Here is a 19,238-nt window from a genome sequence, read left to right as displayed (position 1 = left end):
CTCCTATTTGCCTACGCTACTCCAGTCCCATCGGTTTTCTTCCTTTTCGTTTTTTGCAGAGATGGGGTTTTACTATGTTGCCCAGGCTGGTCTCAAACTTCTGGGCTCAATGGATCCTCCCACCTCAGCCTCTCAAAGTGCTGGGATTATAGGTGTGAGCCACTGTGCCCAGCCTCTCACCAGTTTTCTATCCCTTGAATGTATCAATCACATTCTTGCCTCAGTCTTTACATTTACTGTTATCTTACTGTAGGATATACTTCCCCCAGATAATCCCATGACTCCCACTCTTACTTCCCTCTGGTGTCGGCTCAAATAGTACCTTATCAGCCTGTGAGCCCTATCTCTGCATGCCCTGGTCTAAAAGAGTGCCCATCTCTCCATGTCCTTTATCTGGCTTTGTTTTCTTCATGGCACTTTCACTGATGGATGTTACGCTGTATATCGTTCTATGTCAGTCTTCTGTATTTCAGTAAGTTCCATATCAGCAGGGATTTTCTGTTGCAGTCATAATTTAACCCTAGCAATTAGAAACAAAGGTCTTCAGCCAGTCATGGTGGCTCATGCCTGTAATCCCAGTACTTTCAGAGGCCGAGGCGGGTGGATCACCCGAGGTCAGGTTGAGACCAGCCTGGCCAACATAGTGAAACCCAGTCTGTACTAAAAATACAAAAAAAAAAAAAAATTAGCTGGACATGGTGGCATGCGCCTGTAGTCCCAGCTACTCAGGAGGCTGAGGTTTGAACCTTGGAGGCGGAGGTTGCAATGAGCCGAGATTGCACCGTTGCACTCCAGCCTGAGGGACAGAGCAAGACTCCGACTCAAAAAAAAGAAAAAGAAAGAAACCAAGGTCTCCAAAATTGTACTCAGGTATTATCTCCTTCAGAGAACTACCTGAAACTTCCTCCTCTGCCATCATCCTTGCCATGTCTGTGGTCTTATTTTTCTGCTCATGTATCTGCTAAAAGAATGTTTCCTCATATACATTTTAAAGACTTCTAAATTTTGTTTTATCTCAAGTGTAAATATAGTTAAAAAGGACATACCGTTGTAATTTATATGTACTTTAAAATTTTTCCACTGCAACTTAAGTGACATTTATCTTATTTATGGACAACGTCTACTCTAGGACCTAACTGGCAAAGGCAGTCGTTATTATTAAACCAATGAGCCAAATTATATTTACTGCCTCTCATTAAAGTGTTGCATTCACTTTTCAATTCAAATAAACATGAATTAATAATTTGTCCCATAATTACAATTCTACTTCTGAATTCTAATTGTAAGAAAGATAAAGCAGGCTTGCCAAGCATTTCTCAGCTGGATGAAAACAGAAACCCAAATTAGAAATTAGAAAAATTCCATTTTTCGGATTGGCTTCCAAGATGGCCAAATATGAACAGCTCCGGTCTGCAGCTCCCGACGAGACTGACACAGAAGACAGGGAATTTCTGCATTTCCAACTGAGATACCTAGTTCATCTCACTGGCACCGGTTGGACAGTGGGTGCACCCCACAGAGGGCAAGCAGAAGCAGGGTGGGGCGTCGCCTCACCCGGGAAGCACAAGGGGTCGGGGGGATTTCCATTTCCTAGCCAAGGCAGACCATGACAGACTATAGTTGGAGAAACTGTACACTCCTACACTCCTGAGCAAATACTGAGCTTTTCCCACAGTCTTAGCAACCAGCAGACTAGGAGATACCATCCGGTGCCTGGCTTGGCGGGTCCCACGCTCATGGAGCCTTGCTCACTTCTAGCACAGCAGTATGAGATCGACATTCAAGGCTGCAGCCTGGTGGTGGGAGAGGCGTCCACCATTGCTGAGGCTTGAGTAGCTCAGAGTGTAAACAAAGAGGCCTGGAAGCACGAACTGGGCAGAGACCACCACAGCACAGAAAGGCCTACTGCCTCTATAGATTCCTCCTCTGCGGACAGGGCATAGAACAAAAGGCAGCAGACAGCTTCTCCAGATGTAAATGTTCCCATCTCACAGCTCTGAAGAGAGCAGTGGTTCTCTCAGCATGGCGTTTGAGCTCCAAGAATGGACGGACTGCCTCCTCAAGTGGGTCCCTGACTCCCGTGTAGCCTGACTGGGAAACACTTCCCAGTAGGGGACGACAGACACCTCAAACAGGCAGGTGCCCCTCTGGGATGAAGCTTCCAGAGGAAGGATTGGGCAGCAATATTTGCTGTTCTGCAGCCTCTGCTGGTGATACCCAGGTCTGGAGTGGACCTCCAGCAAACTCCAACAGATCTGCATCTGAAGGGTCTGTTAGAAGAAAAACTAACAAAGAGAAAGAAATAGCATCAACATCAACAAAAAGGACTTCCACACCAAAACCCCATCCGTAGGTCACCAACATCACAGACCAAAGGTAGATAAAACCATAAAGATAAGGAGAAACCAGAGAAGCTGAAAATTCCATAACACAGAGCACCTCTTCTCCTCCAAAGGATTGCAGCTCCTCACCAGCAAGAGAACAAAATTGGACGGAGAATGAGTTTGACAAGTTGACAGAAGTAGGTTTCAGAAGGTCGGTAATAACAAACTTCTCTGAGCTAAAGGACCATGTTCTAACCCATCACAAGGAAGCTAAAACCTTGAAAAAAAGGTTAGATGATTGGCTAACTAGAGTGTAGAGAAGACCTTAAATGACCTGATGAAGCTGAAAAACATGGCACAAGAACTTCATGACACATGCACAAGCTTCAATAGCTGATTCAATCAAGTGGAAGAAAGCGACTGAAGATCAAATTAATGAAATAAAAAGAGAAGACAGATTAGAGAAAAAAAGAGTGAAAAGAAATGAACACAGCCTCCAAGACATACAGGACTATGTGAAAAGACCAAACATACATTTGATTGGTGTACCAGAAAGTGACGGGGACAACAGAACCAAGTTAGAAAACACTCTTCACGATATTATCCAAGAGAACTTCCCTAATCTAGCAAGGTAGGACAACATTCAAGTTGAGGAAATACAGAGACCACCACAAAGATACTCCTTGAAAAGAGCAATTCTAAGACACATAAAATGTCAGATTCACCAAGGTTGAAATAAAGGAAAAAAAAATGTTAAGGGCAGCCACAGAGAAGGGTCGGGTTACTTACAAAGGGAAGCCCATCAGACTAATAGTGGATCTCTAGGAATAAACCCTACAAGCCAGAAGAGAGTTGGGTCCCACATTCAACGTTCTTAAAGAAAATAACTTTCAACCCAGAATCACATATCCAGCCAAACTAAGCTTCAGAAGCGAAGGAGAAATAAAATCTTTTACAGACAAGGAAATGCTGAGAGATTTTGTCACCACCAGGCCTGCCTTACAAGAGCTCCTGAAGGAGGCACGAAACATTGAAAGGAGCAACTGGTACCATCCACCACAAAAACATGCCAAATTGTAAAGACCAGTGACACTATGAAGAAACTGTATCAATTAACGGGCAAAATAACCAGCTAACATCACAATGATGACAGGATCAAATTTAAACATAACAATATTAACCTTAAATGTAAAAGGGCTAAATGCCCCAGTTAAAAGACACAGACTGGCAAATTAGATAACGGTCAAGACCCATCGGTGTGCTGTATTCAGGAGACCCATCTCACGTGCAAAGATGCACACAGGCTCAAAATAAAGGGATGGAGGAAGATCTACCAAGCAAATGGAAAGCAAAAAAAAGGAGGGGTTGCAATCCTAGTCTCTGATAAAACAGACTTTAAACCAACAAAGATCAAAAGAGACAAAGAAGGCCACTACATAATGGTAAAGAGATCAATTCAGCAAGAGCTAACTATCCTAAATATATATGCACCCAATACAGGAGCACCCAGATTCATAAAGCAAGTCCTTAAGAGACCTACAAAGAGACTTAGATTCCCACACAATAATAATGGGAGACTTTAACACTCCACTGTCAATATTAGACAGATCAACAAGACAGAAGGTTAACAAGGATATCCAGGACTTGAACTCAGCTCTGGACCAAGCAGACCTACTAGATATCTACAGAACTCTCCACCCCAAATCAACAGAATATACATTCCTCTCAGCACCACACTGCACTTACTCTAAAATTGACCACGTAATTGGTAGTAAACACTCATCAGCAAATGTAAAAGAACAGGAATCACAATAAACTGTCTCTCAGACCACAGTGCAGTCAAATTAGAACTCAGGATTAAGAAACTCACTCAAAATTGCACAACTACATGGAAACTGAGCAACCTGCTCCTGAATGATTACTGAGTAAATACTAAAATGAAGGCAGAAATAAAGATGTTCTTTGAAATCAATGAGAACAAAGATACAATGTACCAGAATCTCTGGGACACATTTAAAGCAGTGCATTGAGGGAAATGTATAGCACTAAATGCCCACAAGAGAAAGCAGAAAAGATCTAAATTCAACACACTAACACCACAATTAAAAGAACTAGAGAAGCAAGAGCAAACAAATTCAAAAGCTAGCAGAAGGCAAGAAATAACTAAGATCAGAGCAGAACTGAAGGAGACAGAGACATAAAACACCCTTCAAAACATCAATGAATTCAGGAGCTGGTTTTTTGAAGAGATTAACAAAATAGACCGCTAGCAAGACTAATAAAGAAGGAAAGAGAGAAGAATCAAATAGATGCAATAAAAAATGATAAAGGGGATATCACCACCGATCCCACAGAAACACAAACTACCATCAGAGAATACTATAAACACCTTTATGCAAATAAACTAGAAAATCTAGGAGAAATGAATAAAATCCTGGAAACATACACGCTCCCAAGACTAAACCAGGAAGAAGTAGAATCTCTGAATAGACCAATTAACAGGTTCTGAAACTGAGGCAATAACCAACAGCCTACCAACCAAAAAAAGTCCAGGACCAGATGGATTCACAGCCAAATTCTTCCAGAGGTACAAAAAAGAGCTTGTACCATTCCTTCTGAAACTATTTCAATCAATAGAAAAAGAGGGAATCCTCCCTAACTCATTTTATGAGGCCAGCATCATCCTGATACCAAAGCCTGGTAGAGACACAACAAAAAAAGAGAATTTTAGGCCAATACCCCTGATGAACATCGATGTGAAAATCCTCAATAAAATATTGGCAAACCGAATCCAGCAGCACATCAAAAAGCTTATCCACCACGATCAAGTCAGTTTCATTCCTGGGATGCAAGGCTGGTTCAACATACGCAAATCAATAAACGTAATCCATCACATAACCAGAACCAATGACAAAAAACACATGATTATCTCAATAGATGCAGAAAAGGCCTTTGACAAAAGTCAACAGCCTTCATGCTAAAAACTCTCAATAAATTTGGTATTGATGGAACATATCTCAAAATAATAAGAGCTATTTATAACAAACCCACAGCCAATATCATACTGAATGGGCAAAAGCTGGAAGCATTCCCTTTGAAAACTGGCACAATACAGGGATGCCCTCTCTCACCACTCCTATTCAAAGCAGTGTTAGAAGTTCTGGCCAGGGCAATCTGGCAAGAGAAAGAAATAAAGGGTATTCAATTAGAAAAAGAGGAAGTCAAATTGTCCCTGTTTGCAGATGACATGGTTGTATATTTAGAAAACCCCATCGTCTCAGCCCAAAATCTCCTTATGCTGATAAGCAACTTCAGCAAAGTCTCAGGATACAAAATCAATGTGCAAAAATCACAAGTATTTCTATACACCAATAATAGAGAGCCAACAAATCATGAGTGAACTCACATTAACAATTGCTACAAAGAGAATAAAATACCTAGGAATCCAACTTGCAAGGGATGTGAAGGACCTCTTCAAGGAGAACTACAAATCACTGCTCAACAAAAGAAGAAGACACAAACAAATGGAAGAACATTCCATGCTCATGGATAGGAAGAATCAATATTCTGAAAATGGCCATACTGCCCAAGGTAATTTATAGATTCACTGCTATCCCCATCAAGTTACCACTGACTTTCTTCACAGAATTGGAAAAAACTAAAGTTCATATGGAACCAAAACAGAGCCCACATAGCCAAGACAATCCTAAGCAAAAGAACAAACCTGGAGGCATCATGCTACCTGACTTCAAACTATACTACAAGGCTACAATAACCAAAACAGCATGGTACTGGTACCAAAACAGAGATATAGACCAATGGAACAGAACAGAGGCCTCAGAAATAACACCACACATCTACAACCATCTGATCTTTGACAAACCTGACGAAAACAAAATATGGGAAAAGGATTCCCTATTTAATAAATGATGCTGGGAAAACTGGCTAGCCATATGTAGAAAGCTGGAACTGGATCCCTTCCTTACACCATATACCAAAATTAACTCAGGATGGATTAAAGACTTAAATGTAAGATCTGACACCATAAAAACTCTAGAAGAAAACCTAGGCAGTACCATTCAGGACATAGGCATGGGCAAAGACTTCCTGACTAGAACACCAAAAGCAATGGCAACAAAAGCCTAAACAGACAAATGGGATCTAATTAAACTAAAGAGCTTCTGCACAGCACAAGAAACTATCATCAGAGTGAACAGCCAACCTGGGAGAAAATCTTTGCAATCTACCCATCTGACGAAGGGCTAATATCCAGAATCTACAAAGAACTCAAACAAATTTACAAGAAAAAAACAAACAACCGCATCAAAAAGTGGGCAAAGGATATGAACAAATACTTCTCAAAAGAAGACATTTATGCAGCCAACAGACATATGAAAAAATGCTTATCATCACTGGTCATCAGAGAATGCAAATCAAAACCACAATGAGATACCATCTCACACCAGTTAGAATGGCAATCATTAAAGTCAGAAAACAACAGATGCTGGAGAGGATGTGAAGAAATAGGGATGCTTTTATACTGTTGGTGGGACTGTAAACTAGTTCAACCATTGTAGAAGACAGTGTGGCAATTCCTCAGGGATCTAGAACTAGAAATACCATTTGACCCAGCAATCCCATTACTGGGTATATACCCAAAGGATTATAAATTATGCTATTATAAAGACACATGCACATGTATGTTTATTGCGGCACTATTCACAATAGCAAAGACTTGGAACCAACCTAAATGTCCATCAATGATAGACTGGATTAAGAAAATGTGGCACATATATACCATGGAATACTATGCAGCCATAATAAAGGATGGGTTCATGTCCTTTGCAGGGACATGGACGAAGCTGGAAACCATGATTCTAAGCAAACTAGGACAAGGACAGAAAAACCAAACACCATATGTTCTCACTCATAGGTGGGAGCTGAACAAAACCTGTACGTTGTGCACATGTACCCTAGAACTTAAAGTATAATAATAATAGTAATAAAGAAAACTTCCACTTTTCTTGCTTTGCTCTCTCAGGGGATACTCCCTCACGAGCAAGTTATTCTGAAACTGTTCTTTTTGTTTAGAGCTGCAGAGATTTTTTATAAACTAAAGTAATGTACCATAGTAAGATCTAGATTGGCTGACAGGTTTTCCTTCCTTCCTTTAATAAAGTGGGAGAAGGCATGCTGTAAAAGGGAAGGTGCGAAGGAGAACCAAGGCACCTCTACTACAGAAATGTTATCAGACAGATAAACTGTAGGAAAGAATATGGATAGAAATTGAAAATCTACTTAACTAAGCTCTGAACATTTTCCTGACACCCCGCAGACTGTGTATGCCAGTTTGAAGACATACGGGTTAGGTATCTCTAACATATAATTTTAATAATCTGTTATATATTTGCATGTAATAAACCATTTACTTTTCTGTGCTGCCACCCTCCAACCAACAGGAAGCTTGAGTATTTTTGAGAGGTACGTCCAGTTGTGAGTTTATTATATATTCCAAGACTGATACTTGGTAGAAATGAACAAGACTTATCTTTTAATACTGACAAAAGATTACAACCCAGATTACAAACAACTAGCAACCACTAAGAAGTCAAAGCAGTATGAAGTAGACACTGCAAGAGAAAAGGGAGGAAAAAAAAAATAGAAGAAAAATATGAAGCCAATAAACGTATGAAAAGATGCTTACTCTTATTAACAATCAGGGAAATGTAAATTAAGTAGAAAATGAGACATTTTATACTGGCCACAATGAGAACTCATACACTGCTAGGTTAGACCATAAATTAGTGTCAGTTTGGCAAAATTTTGTGATGCTGAACACAGCTTACTTTGCAATGTTAAAGCATTCCGAATACAAGCCTGCAAGCCCTTAATAATGCCCCCTGTGATTGATAAAAATTAAGCAGATTGGCAAAAATTAAGAATAACCAAGCACTGATGACAAAGTAGAACAATGAGACCATTTTTTTAGACAGGGTCTCACTCTGTCACTCAGGCTGGAGTGCAGTGGCACAATCGTGGATCACTGCAGCCAGGACCGCCCAGGCTCAAGTGATCCTCCCACCTTGGCCTCTTGAGTAGCTAGGACCACAGATGTGCTGGTGCCACCACACCCAGCTAATTTTTGTATTTTTTTGTAGAGACAAAGTTTCACCATGTTGCCCAGGCTGGTCTCAAACTCCTAGGCGCAAACAATCTGCCTGCCTCAGCCTCCCAAAGTGAAAGGACTACAGGTGTTAACCACCGCACCTGGCCACAATAAGAACTCATAAACTGCTGGGTTAGACTATAAACTAGTGTCACTTCGGCAAAATTTTGTGATGTTCAACACAACTTACTTTGCAACATTAAAACATTCTGCATATAGGCCTGTAAGTCCTTAATAATGCCCCCTGAAAAAGAATAGACTAATTCAAAAGAATACCATTCCCACTAACTCTTTTCTCTGGAATTTGGTAATTAAAGGGACTAATGAAGTTTTTTTGTTTTGTTTAAGAGAGAGGGTCTTACTCTGTCACCCAGGCTGGAGTGCAGTGCTGTGATCATAGCTCACTGCAGCCTCCAACTCCAGACTCAAGCCATCTTCCCACCTCAGCCTATGGAGAAGCCAGGACTACAGGCACCTGGTTAGCTTTTTTTATTTCTTGCAGAGATGGGGTCTCGCTATGTTGCCCAGGTTGGTCTCAAACTCCCAGGCTCAAGCGATCCTCTTGCCTGGGCCTCCCAAAGTGCTGGTATTGTGGGTGTGAGCCACCATGCCTGGCTGAAATAATGAAGTGTTTATATGTGTTTCCAGTAGAATGAAGTTAGCTGCAGTTAAAGAAGAAAAGGTTATGAAGAAAGCTGACTGATAAAAGTAAGAAGAATGACATTTTAAAAATCATGCTTTTGTTATCCTAAATGAAACAATTTAACATGAAAAGTATCCCCAGTGATACTTTTTTTTTGGAGACAGAGTCTCACTCTGTTGCCAAGGCTGAAGTACAGTGACGCAATCACAGCTCACTGCATCCTTGACTTCTCAAGTGATTCTCCCAACTTAGTCTCTTGAGTAGCTGGAACTAAAGGTGCACACCACCACACCTGGCTAATTTTTGGTCTTTTTTTTTTTTTTCTTTCCTTTAGAGACAGGATTTCACCATGTTACCTAGGCTGGTCTTGAATTCCTGGCCTCAAGTGATCTGCCTACCTCGGCCTCCCAAAGTACTGGGATTATAGGTGTGAGCCACTGTGCCTGGCCCTCAATAATACTTTTGAGCAGACTGAGTCAAGAGGTGGAAAGTCATAAGGAACTGGATATTCTTACGATGCCAAAATATTAACTTACAAAGTACTTACTAGGTGCCAAGAGGGCCATCACAGCTATTATAATAAAGAAATCTGTCATTACCTTAATCTAGTCATCAATCATGGCATCTCTAATAACAGTGAGACAGACATTATACATCTTTTAAGATGAATAAAGTACATGGTATCACCTATTAAGTACTCTTGCCAGAAATGTTCATGCTTAATTAGATTAAGTCTTCACATTAGCTCCCAGTTTATAGAAAACATAAGAGATACAGAAGTTAAATGAGATGACAAGAAAATAATCAGATGAATCCTTCAGGTTTGATATTCTCCGTAAAACTGACTTGGTCTCTTCAACAAGTCAATATATTAAAAAGGAAGATTGGAATAGGTAGTGCTGATCTAAATTTTTGAAAATGTAAGTGAACAACCGAATACAATGCAATCAATGGCAAGGAAATTTTTGGCACAACTGAGGAAATGTGAACATAGACTGAGTATTAGGCAATATTATGGAATTACTGTTAAGTGGTGAAAGCAATGTGGTAAAGGAGGCAAATTACTTTATGGACATGAATACTGACGTATTAAAGAGTAAAGTGTCACAATTTCTGAGCTTTACTTTGAAATACTTCGAAAAAAATAAATGACAAAATATTAACAATATTTACTTTGAAATACTTTGAAAAAAATAAATATGACAAAATATTAACAATTGTTAAATGCAGACAATAAGCAATGGATATTTATTATTCTATTTTTCTGTATGTCTGAAAATTTTCCCAAGTGAAAAAAAGCAAATAGAATGTGACCTGTAGCTAATGAGTAAAATCTATTGTTTCCTTCGCAGCTAAGCTTCATAAAAGGAAAATGAAATGCTATGTTGAGGAAGGTTTTATTTTGTTGCTTCTAAGTCAGAACTAAAAATTATTTTCTTAGATTGAAGAAAATGAAACAACAGAGAGAGAGAGATTGAAGATAGCAGACAGAAGGAATAGTTAATGGAGCAAGGAGCTGGAAGAGATGGAAATGAGTAACATCATGTATTCTGAATTAGCATTATAAAGGAAAAAAATACTGTATTCTACAAGGAGAATAAAAAGAACATAGCTAAGTCTACAAGCTGGAAGACAGCAAGTTTAGGAAGTTTGAAAATGATTGCTGAATTAGGAATAAGGTAATCTGGTGAGAGTTAAGTATGGCAAAAAGGGGATGGGAGTTTGGGAAGAATGGTAAGGTTTGAAGTAACCACTGTGAGGAATCAGATAATTAATCAAAGCCAATATAAACACACATGGAAGGCCACTGGAAACATAATTTACTGTCAGCAATCTCAGTAACTATGCAACAACAATTGGCTACATGAATACAGGAAACAAAAGGGCAGAGGAAGTACAGTTGTTCATATCAGAAGAAGGCTTTTACACCTCAATCTAGAGATCTTGATAAAGCAGAATGGGGAGAGCATGAATAAGGTAGTGAAAGAACTAGGAGGCCAGAAATCTGGTAAGTAAACAGGATTAATTGAAATTTCAGAAATGGATTGTACATATGACAAGATCTATACAAGGAGAATTAGTTACCAAGAAGGTTAAGGAACCTCATTCTCTATCAGACTTCTAAAGTAAAATAAATTCTCTGCCTGGCTAGTGTGAGTTCAATGTGGTTTTACCACGTGACAAAAATTGAGGTAATTCATTTTTATCAGTTACAAGGCACAGCAGCTTTTTGGTCTATATGATGTCTCCACATGATGGTAGTTATTTAAAATGTATCAACATGATGGTGCTTATTTAAAACATCACAAGCAACTTATTAATAATAAAAGTTGAAGCTAAAAAATTGGCTCAGCTTGCTTTTGTCAATTAGAGCTAACTTTTTAATTTTTTTTAAAGAGATAAGGTATCACTATGTTACCTAGGCTGATTGTGAACTCCTGAGCTCAAGCAATCCTCCTGCTTCAGCCTCCCGAGTAGCTGGGACTACACATCATTTGTGCATGGAAAAGCTAACTAATTTTAATAACAAAATTCTCACTCATATTTAAATATACTTTGTGGAGTAGGAATATCCATGGGAGTAGTATGTTGTACATGTTAATGTAATTTCATATTGCAGCAGAAAAGAAACTGCTAACTGCTAGCATACAGTATTGTTTTCATTTCAAAGCATTTTATGCCATAGAAAGTACATGACCACAGGTTAAGAATTAAGTGCTGGAAGCTAGAGAAATCATGGCTATTATTTTAATTAATACACTTAATCTGTTTCAAAAATAAAACTAATGAGCCAAGACTGTTTATTTTGAACTTTTAGGACATGCATACCAAAAAAAGCTTCATTAGAAAGTAGCACAATAAATAAAATTTGAACAGGTGCAGCGGCTAACATCTGTAATCCCCACATTTTAGGAGGTTGAGATGGGAGGATTACTTGAGCCCAGGGGTTCGAGACCAGCCTGGGCAACACAGTGAGACTCTGTCTCTACAAAAATATTTTTTAAATTAGCCAGGCATGGTGGTGTGCACCTGTAGTACACCTGTACTTTAGTAGAGACAGGGTACTTCCCGTACTTAGGAAGCTGATGTGGGAGGACCACCTGAACCCAGGATTTCAAGGCTACAGTGAGCAGCCATGATCACACCACTGTACTCCAGCATGGGTGACAGAGCAAAAGCCTGTCTCTAAAATAAATAAATAAATTTTTAAGTTCTCAATCCATACCTCATGTCTATCTTGCTGGTTATGCTAATTTTGAACTTAAGTGACACTCTGGGGTCAAACTAAGAGGAAAAGAATGTCAATGAATGGGACCACACCAGAAAAGTGGTTTCAAAATAACAGCATCCTCATATATGTATATCCATTCCAGGCTCCTAATTCTAGTCAACAGGTAAAAGGAGGAAAGTTTTAAAGGTAGTACATGCTAGTCCCACGCACCACTATTAAAAGCAGTATATTCTAATATTAGCTTTATGTTATAATGAAACTAATACCACCAAAAAAAATAAAACAGTTCTATAACCTAAGGAGGAAAACTGTATCACTAGAATGTTTTGCAACTTCCACTGAATTTCCAACAAAAATATAAAATACTTACTTTTTCATTTTCTTTGAGTTGTATTTGACTTGGTAAGCTGCTTGGATTAGCTTGTCTGGGACACCGTCAAACTGATGTGGAATGACCTTTTGAAAGTGCTAAGATACAATAAAAGAAAAATATAAGAATGACTTAAGTGCTGTTAATAGTGAAATCCAAAGACATTCAAGAAATTATGGGCTGGGCATGGTGGCTCATGCTTGTAATCGAAGCACTTTGGGAGGCTGAGGCAGGTGGATCACTTCAGGTCAGGAGTTCAAGACCAGCCTGGCCAACGTGGTGAAACCCTGTTTCTACTAAAAATACAAAACTTAGCCGGGTGTAGTGGTGCACGCTTGTAATTCCAGCTACATAGGAGGCTGAGGCGGGGGAAGGATCACTTGAACCTGGGAGGTGGAGGTTGCAGTGAGCCGAGATCATGCCACTGCACTCCAGCCTGGGCAACAGAGTGAAACCCTGTCTCAAAAACAACAACAACAAAAAAAGGAATTATGAACTTACCTGTAACATCCCTTCCATGTCAAGTTGCATCAGTTCTGCCTGATTCATCTGAAGAAGTGCTAATCCTACACGAAACACTATTTCTAAACCCTGAGGAAACAAATTAAATAAATCTAAATTTATCTTACTCTTCCATCAACAAAAACAAGTCATTTGAAATAATACTAAGGTAAGCATTTAGGGATCTAAACTAGAGGCTGGTAAACATTTTCTGTCAAGAGTCAGAAAGCAAATATTTTAGATTTGATGGGCTATACTATCTGTCAAAATTACTCAGCTCTGTCACTACAACCCCAAAGCAGACATACACAACACATAAATAAATGGGCAGGGTTGTGTTCTAGGAAAACTTTATAAAAAACAGGTGTGGAAGGACAGATTTGGCACAAAAATCTGTCCATCTGATTGGGACATGAATCACAGGTGGCCAACTGTGATCTGAACTAATTTAGATAGGTAATACAAATTGATTTTCCCAAGATGTAATTAATAGCAACACTGAGTTCACAGACTAGAAAATAAAGGATTACCTCTATGTACTACTGACAAAAGGACAATAACCTGCAATGTGTTCAGAGAATAGAAGAAACATGCTTATTACTTCTTACTCTTTGGATGACAGATGCATTGCAACAATTTTAACTGTAAGACAAATATTTTACCTCTCACAAACTTTCACTGTATTAGTTAGGAGGTGATAAAGAGGTATGGTTAACAGTGTAGGCTCCAAACTGCCTATGTTTGAATCCTTGTTACAACACCACTTATGTATTGTGTGTCCACAGACACGCTACTTAACCTTTCTCTAAGTCTCAACTTCCTCATCTATCATCTAACAAATGGAATAAAAACAGTATCTACCTGATAGGGTTATTACAAGGTTTAAATGGGATTATCCATGTAAGCAGTTTTGCATGGGACACATGGCTTTCCTTCATTGCTCTCCTCATTGCCCTGCTCTCACTAACTCAGTGACCCCTTTGCTCAGCTCCTGCTCTTTGTCTGCCCATTAGCTTACCTCAGACATAAAGATATCAAATATCCTTGTTGCAATTGGTAGTGGAAAAGTTGTAAGAAAGATAGTCAGAAACCAGGATGATGCATACATTGAGGTATGAAAACTCTGAGATTGAAAATGTACAAAGAGCTCTGGAAGATGCTCCTAAAGAGAAGAAAACAGTTAGTTATAACACAGTAAAACTGAGTATTTCAAATTAGATCATTATATTTATACTAGATCAGCCTATACCAAACACAAAGATTAAATCAAGCATCATATGGAAAACGTAAGACATAGAATTTGAAACATTTGGGACAGTGGCTAGTATCTAGGAAAGAAACAAGGGGAAAAGAATGCGAAGTTGGAATTTTGAGTATAACATTTAATTTATTAATAAAAAGAAACCAATAAAAGTTTTGTATTTGTTTAATCCTGTTGGTGGATACAAGAGTGACTGATATTTTCTATACTTTTCCATCAACTATAATATTTCAAAAAGACGTTTAAAAAGAAAAGAAATGTCATGTTAAAATACTTTCAGGCACTATCTACCATTGATCATTCTTACCTTCCTAAAGAATAGGAAAAATACTCAAAATACAGATGTTTCAGCAAGTCTAGTAATTCAAAACATAAATAAGACTTTCTTTTTTTTTTTTTTTTTGAGACAGGGTCTCACTCTGTCACTCAGGCTAGGGTACAGTGGTGTCATCTTGGCTCACTGCAACCTCTGCCTCCCAAGCTGAAGCAATCCTCTCATCTCAGCCTCCCAGGCAGTTGGGACTACAGGTGCACACCACCATACCCAGCTAATTTTTTTTATTTTTAGCAGAGACAAGGTTTTGCCATGTTGCCCAGGCTGGTCTCAAACTCCTAGGCTCAAGTGATCTGTCCACCTCAGCCTCCTAAAGTGCTGGGATTAGAGGCATGGGCCACTGCATCCAGCCATAAATTACACATTAATTGAAAAATATAACATTAAGAGAGTTTAAGGCTGCTAAAAACAAGCTTACTATTTCAGAAAAGAATTAATTAAGAATAATCTCAAGTCCAGCCACAGCGGCTCATGCCTGTAATCCCAGCACTTTGGGAGGCTTAGATAGGAAGACCACTTGAGCCCAGGAGTTCAACACCAACCTGGACAACATAGTGAAACCCTGTCTCTACAAAAAATTTAAAAATAAAAAATAAAAATAAATAAAAAACTATTCAGTTGCAGTGGTATACACCTGTAGTTTCAGTTACACAGAAGGCTGAGGTAGGAGGATGGCTTGAGCCCAGGAGGTCAAGGAGGCAGTGAACCATGATTGTGTGTCATTGTACTTCAGTTTGGGCGACAGAGCTAGACTCTGTCTCAGAAAAAAAAAAAAAAATTCATCTCAAGACCTATTCTGGCTTTTTCTTTAAAATATATAGAAACAAAAAATATGTACTCCATAATGTACAACTATTGTATGTCAATTAAAAAATCAGCTGGGCACAGCAGTGGCTCACGCCTGTAATCCCAACACTTTGGGAGGCCAAAGTGGGTGGATCAGGAGGTCAGGAGATCGAGACTATCCTGGCTAACACGGTGAAACCCCGTCTGTACTAAAAATACAAAAAATTAGCCGGTTGTGGTGGTGGGCACCTGCAGTCCCAGCTACTCGAGAAGCTGAGGCAGGAGAATGGTATGAACCCAGGGGGCAGAGCTTGCAGTGAACCGAGATTGCGCTACTGCACTCCAGCCTGGGCCACAAAGCGAGACTCCATCTCAAAAATAAATAAATGAATAAATAAAAAATAAAATGTAAGAACATTTTACATATCCCCTTGCTCCCACCATAGATAGAAAAAATTGGAGTTTATAAGGCTGCCAGGAGACAGGAAACTAATAAAAATGGCTCCCATGCCAGCTGATTCATTAGCCTATTTTCTTAAATTCTGCTCATTTAATTGAAATTGAAATTTAAATAAGTGAAAATATTTACATTATAGCAAACTTAAATATACAAAATATAAAAATTAAATCCAGAAAGGTAAAATACTTCAAAGGTGTTTTTCCCTTGATTTTGATTCTGCTCCTATTCTCTCCACCTTCATTCAGTCACTAGATAACTTGAGTCTTAAACTAGCAACATAAAAAGAAAACATTACAGGAAAAAAAAGTACGGGCTAGTAAAAAATAAAAATAAAATAAAAGTAAAAAAGCAGAGGAGAGGACTCAAAGAGATAGAGTCTCAAAATAAGGGGACTGATGTCAGTGTGATAATATCATAAAGCTCCTGTAAGAGAGCTTAGACCATGTAACAATAATAGGATATAATAAGGAAATTCATGTGCTTACGTAAGGGGTGTATAGTACATTTGGCAGAAATGCTTAAGGATTGAATACGAAAACTGGAGTCAAGTTCTAGACTGTGATCTACCTAATGTGAAGGGTCAAATCATACATAAACCAACCAAAAAAAAAATCATGTAATTAAAACACTTACACATTCAAGTGCTTTAACGCTTTTAACATTAAATTTGATCAGTTGGCACTCAGAACAAGATATAAAAAATACAACAGCAATATGCCTTTTTATCAACACTGCACTTTTACCTGTATCATACATTCAAACTGGTACATACAAAGGCCCAATTCTGCCATACTTGGTTTAAAAAGTTCACGAAGTCTATAATCTTGCATTAATTTAACAAATACACAGAAAGCTTCTTCTTCTGGCATCTACATCGGAAGGAAAAAAACAACATAGGTTAATGTTCTATGATACACAAATAAACCAATGATATTTAAACTAAGTACCCAGCCAACCATAAGCACTCTTTGAGTGGCTGTGTGCTGCAATGCTAAGAGCAATTAGCTAAGAATCAGAAAGTTCTAGTCTCCCATTCCATCACCAAGAACGAGAAGTTAAACAAATCTTACAATCTCTGAAACCAACTGTCTCAACTTGCCTCATTCATTAATTCAACCAACAAATACTGATTTATAGCCAGATACTTTTCTCTCTCTGGGTATACAGCAGTGAACAAAATAAACACAATCTCTATTCTCAAGGAATCTGAACTTTCTAATGGAGGGAGGCAGACAAGACATGGAATAAATCAACTAATATGTATGGCAGATGGTGACAGATGCTACAGAAATAAAACAATGTAGGGTAACAGGGAATGCTGGGGAGACACACGGCTATTGATGTAGATCAGGAAAGGTCCCCTGATACGGTAACAGTTGAGCAGAATCCTGAAGAAAGCAAGGGAGCATTTGAGGAAAGAACAGTTCCAGAAGACCAAAGAGTACAAAGGTCCTAAAATGGAATCACACTTGGCATGCTCAAGAAACAGCAAATAGAGAACTACTAAATTAGAATACTATGAGTGAAGCTTACGTCATGGAGGAGAAATAACAGGGAACCAAAATGCAGAGGGCTGTAGAGGCCATGGTAAGGATTTTGACTTTTACCTTAAGCGAGAGAGAAGGTTTTTTGAGGATTCTGAGCAAAAAGTCATATGACATGGTGCAAGTATCAAAAGGACATGTTAATTATGTTTTCATATTATCTGAAATTGGGGTTTAAAGTTACCAATTTCACATTTTATGTGTAAATCACCAGGAAATCATATCAAATAAGATAATCAATATGAAAGCTCTGTAAAGAGCTACAAAGATATTCAGAATACTTAGGCAAGTAACTACCCAAAGTGTTAAGCCATCTTTCTCAAAATAATAAAATTTGCTAATTCTCATTCATTCCCATTATACCAGTGTGTTTCAAAAGAGAACATCCCAAAAGATCTCCAGGCCTTCTTCTTGCTGAAGACTGCTGCTAATAACAAGACACTTTCCCTGGCCTTGACACAGCCACGGACAGGAGCCAAGAGTTACTCTTGGCAAAACCTGCACTTCTTCTTTCCTCTCAACACACATGGCCACAATTCTACTTTGGAGGTTATCTCTATTAATTATATCAAGCTCCACAGTCCCACTGAATTATGTCAGTCACTACGAGAAGCCCCAAATCCCAGGACTCTCATCCTACATGATTTTACTGCTCCCCTAATCTGACCCCATTTCCAATCTTTCCTAAATCTTTTCCACAGCATTTTCTGGAACCCATATCCTACCATGAACACAATAGTCTACCTATATCCTCAATCTCTTTTCTAAATGTTGCTCTCTTTCTTTAGCTGAAATCTGGATTTCCCTTAAGAATATTTCAACACTGAAACCTGGCTCTCTCCTAAGGTAGTTGTGTTCTCTTTTCTCTCCCACAGCACTGGAAGGGGACAGAGATTACCGAGGTATATGTCCTCACACGATTTAATCATTGTACGAACATCATAGAGTGCACCTACACAAACCTACATCATATAGCTTACTATACACCTAGGCTATATGCTATATAGCCTATTGCTCCTAGGCTACAAACCTGTACAGTATGTTACTGTACTGAATACTGTACGCCACTGTAACATGATGGCACATATTTGTATATCTAAACATTGAAAAAGCAAAGTAAAAATAGGGTTTATAATCTTAGGAGCGCACCATCATACATGCATTCCACTGTTGACCAAAATGTCATTATGGAGTATGTAATTATAATTTCCCTTTTTGTCTTACAACAATTTCTTCTCTTCTGAACATATCAAAACAAGTTTCATTCCCTCTCCTCTTTGCAATAGCATTAATATGGGAAATAGAGGAGAATTTTTTTAATGGCAACATTTTAAAAACTAAGTTGAGGTAATTTGGAAAAAGAGGAAAAGGAGACAGAAAAAGTATCACTAGGTCCTTCTCAAAAAAATTGAAACCATGGCGACAAAATGAAAAAATGTGACATGGAGTGGCATATACCAAGTTGTTTTATAGTCATTCCTTTCCATTAGAAAGAAATCAAGATGCTTGAGTCCTAGAGCAATGTGCTGCTACATACTTTCTCTGTGACTCTGAGCTGATAAGAATCCATGTCTTTTGCAAAGGTCTAATGCAGACAATATACCTAATTTTATAGGA

At 38.6% G+C, this 19,238-nt stretch overlaps 1 protein-coding gene across 7 annotated transcripts in view; it reads right to left on the bottom strand.

The window, feature by feature from the left end:
* The window catches only part of EVI5 (ecotropic viral integration site 5), a 277,111-nt gene that overhangs the window by 168,855 nt on the left and 89,018 nt on the right, over nt 1-19,238 (bottom strand). For all 7 annotated transcript variants that reach the window (XM_015144879.3, XM_077953006.1, XM_077953009.1 and 4 more), the window contains exons 6-9: nt 16,821-16,946; nt 14,255-14,398; nt 13,237-13,326; nt 12,736-12,833 (exon numbers count right to left, since the gene is read on the bottom strand). In XM_015144879.3, coding sequence (XP_015000365.1) covers nt 12,736-12,833; nt 13,237-13,326; nt 14,255-14,398; nt 16,821-16,946 — 458 coding nt within the window. The remainder of the gene's footprint in view (nt 1-12,735; nt 12,834-13,236; nt 13,327-14,254; nt 14,399-16,820; nt 16,947-19,238) is intronic.

Source organism: Macaca mulatta, chromosome 1 (genome assembly GCF_049350105.2).
Source record: "Macaca mulatta isolate MMU2019108-1 chromosome 1, T2T-MMU8v2.0, whole genome shotgun sequence".
Taxonomy (NCBI): Eukaryota; Metazoa; Chordata; class Mammalia; order Primates; family Cercopithecidae; genus Macaca; species Macaca mulatta.
This window is presented reverse-complemented; position numbering and strand designations above follow the sequence as displayed.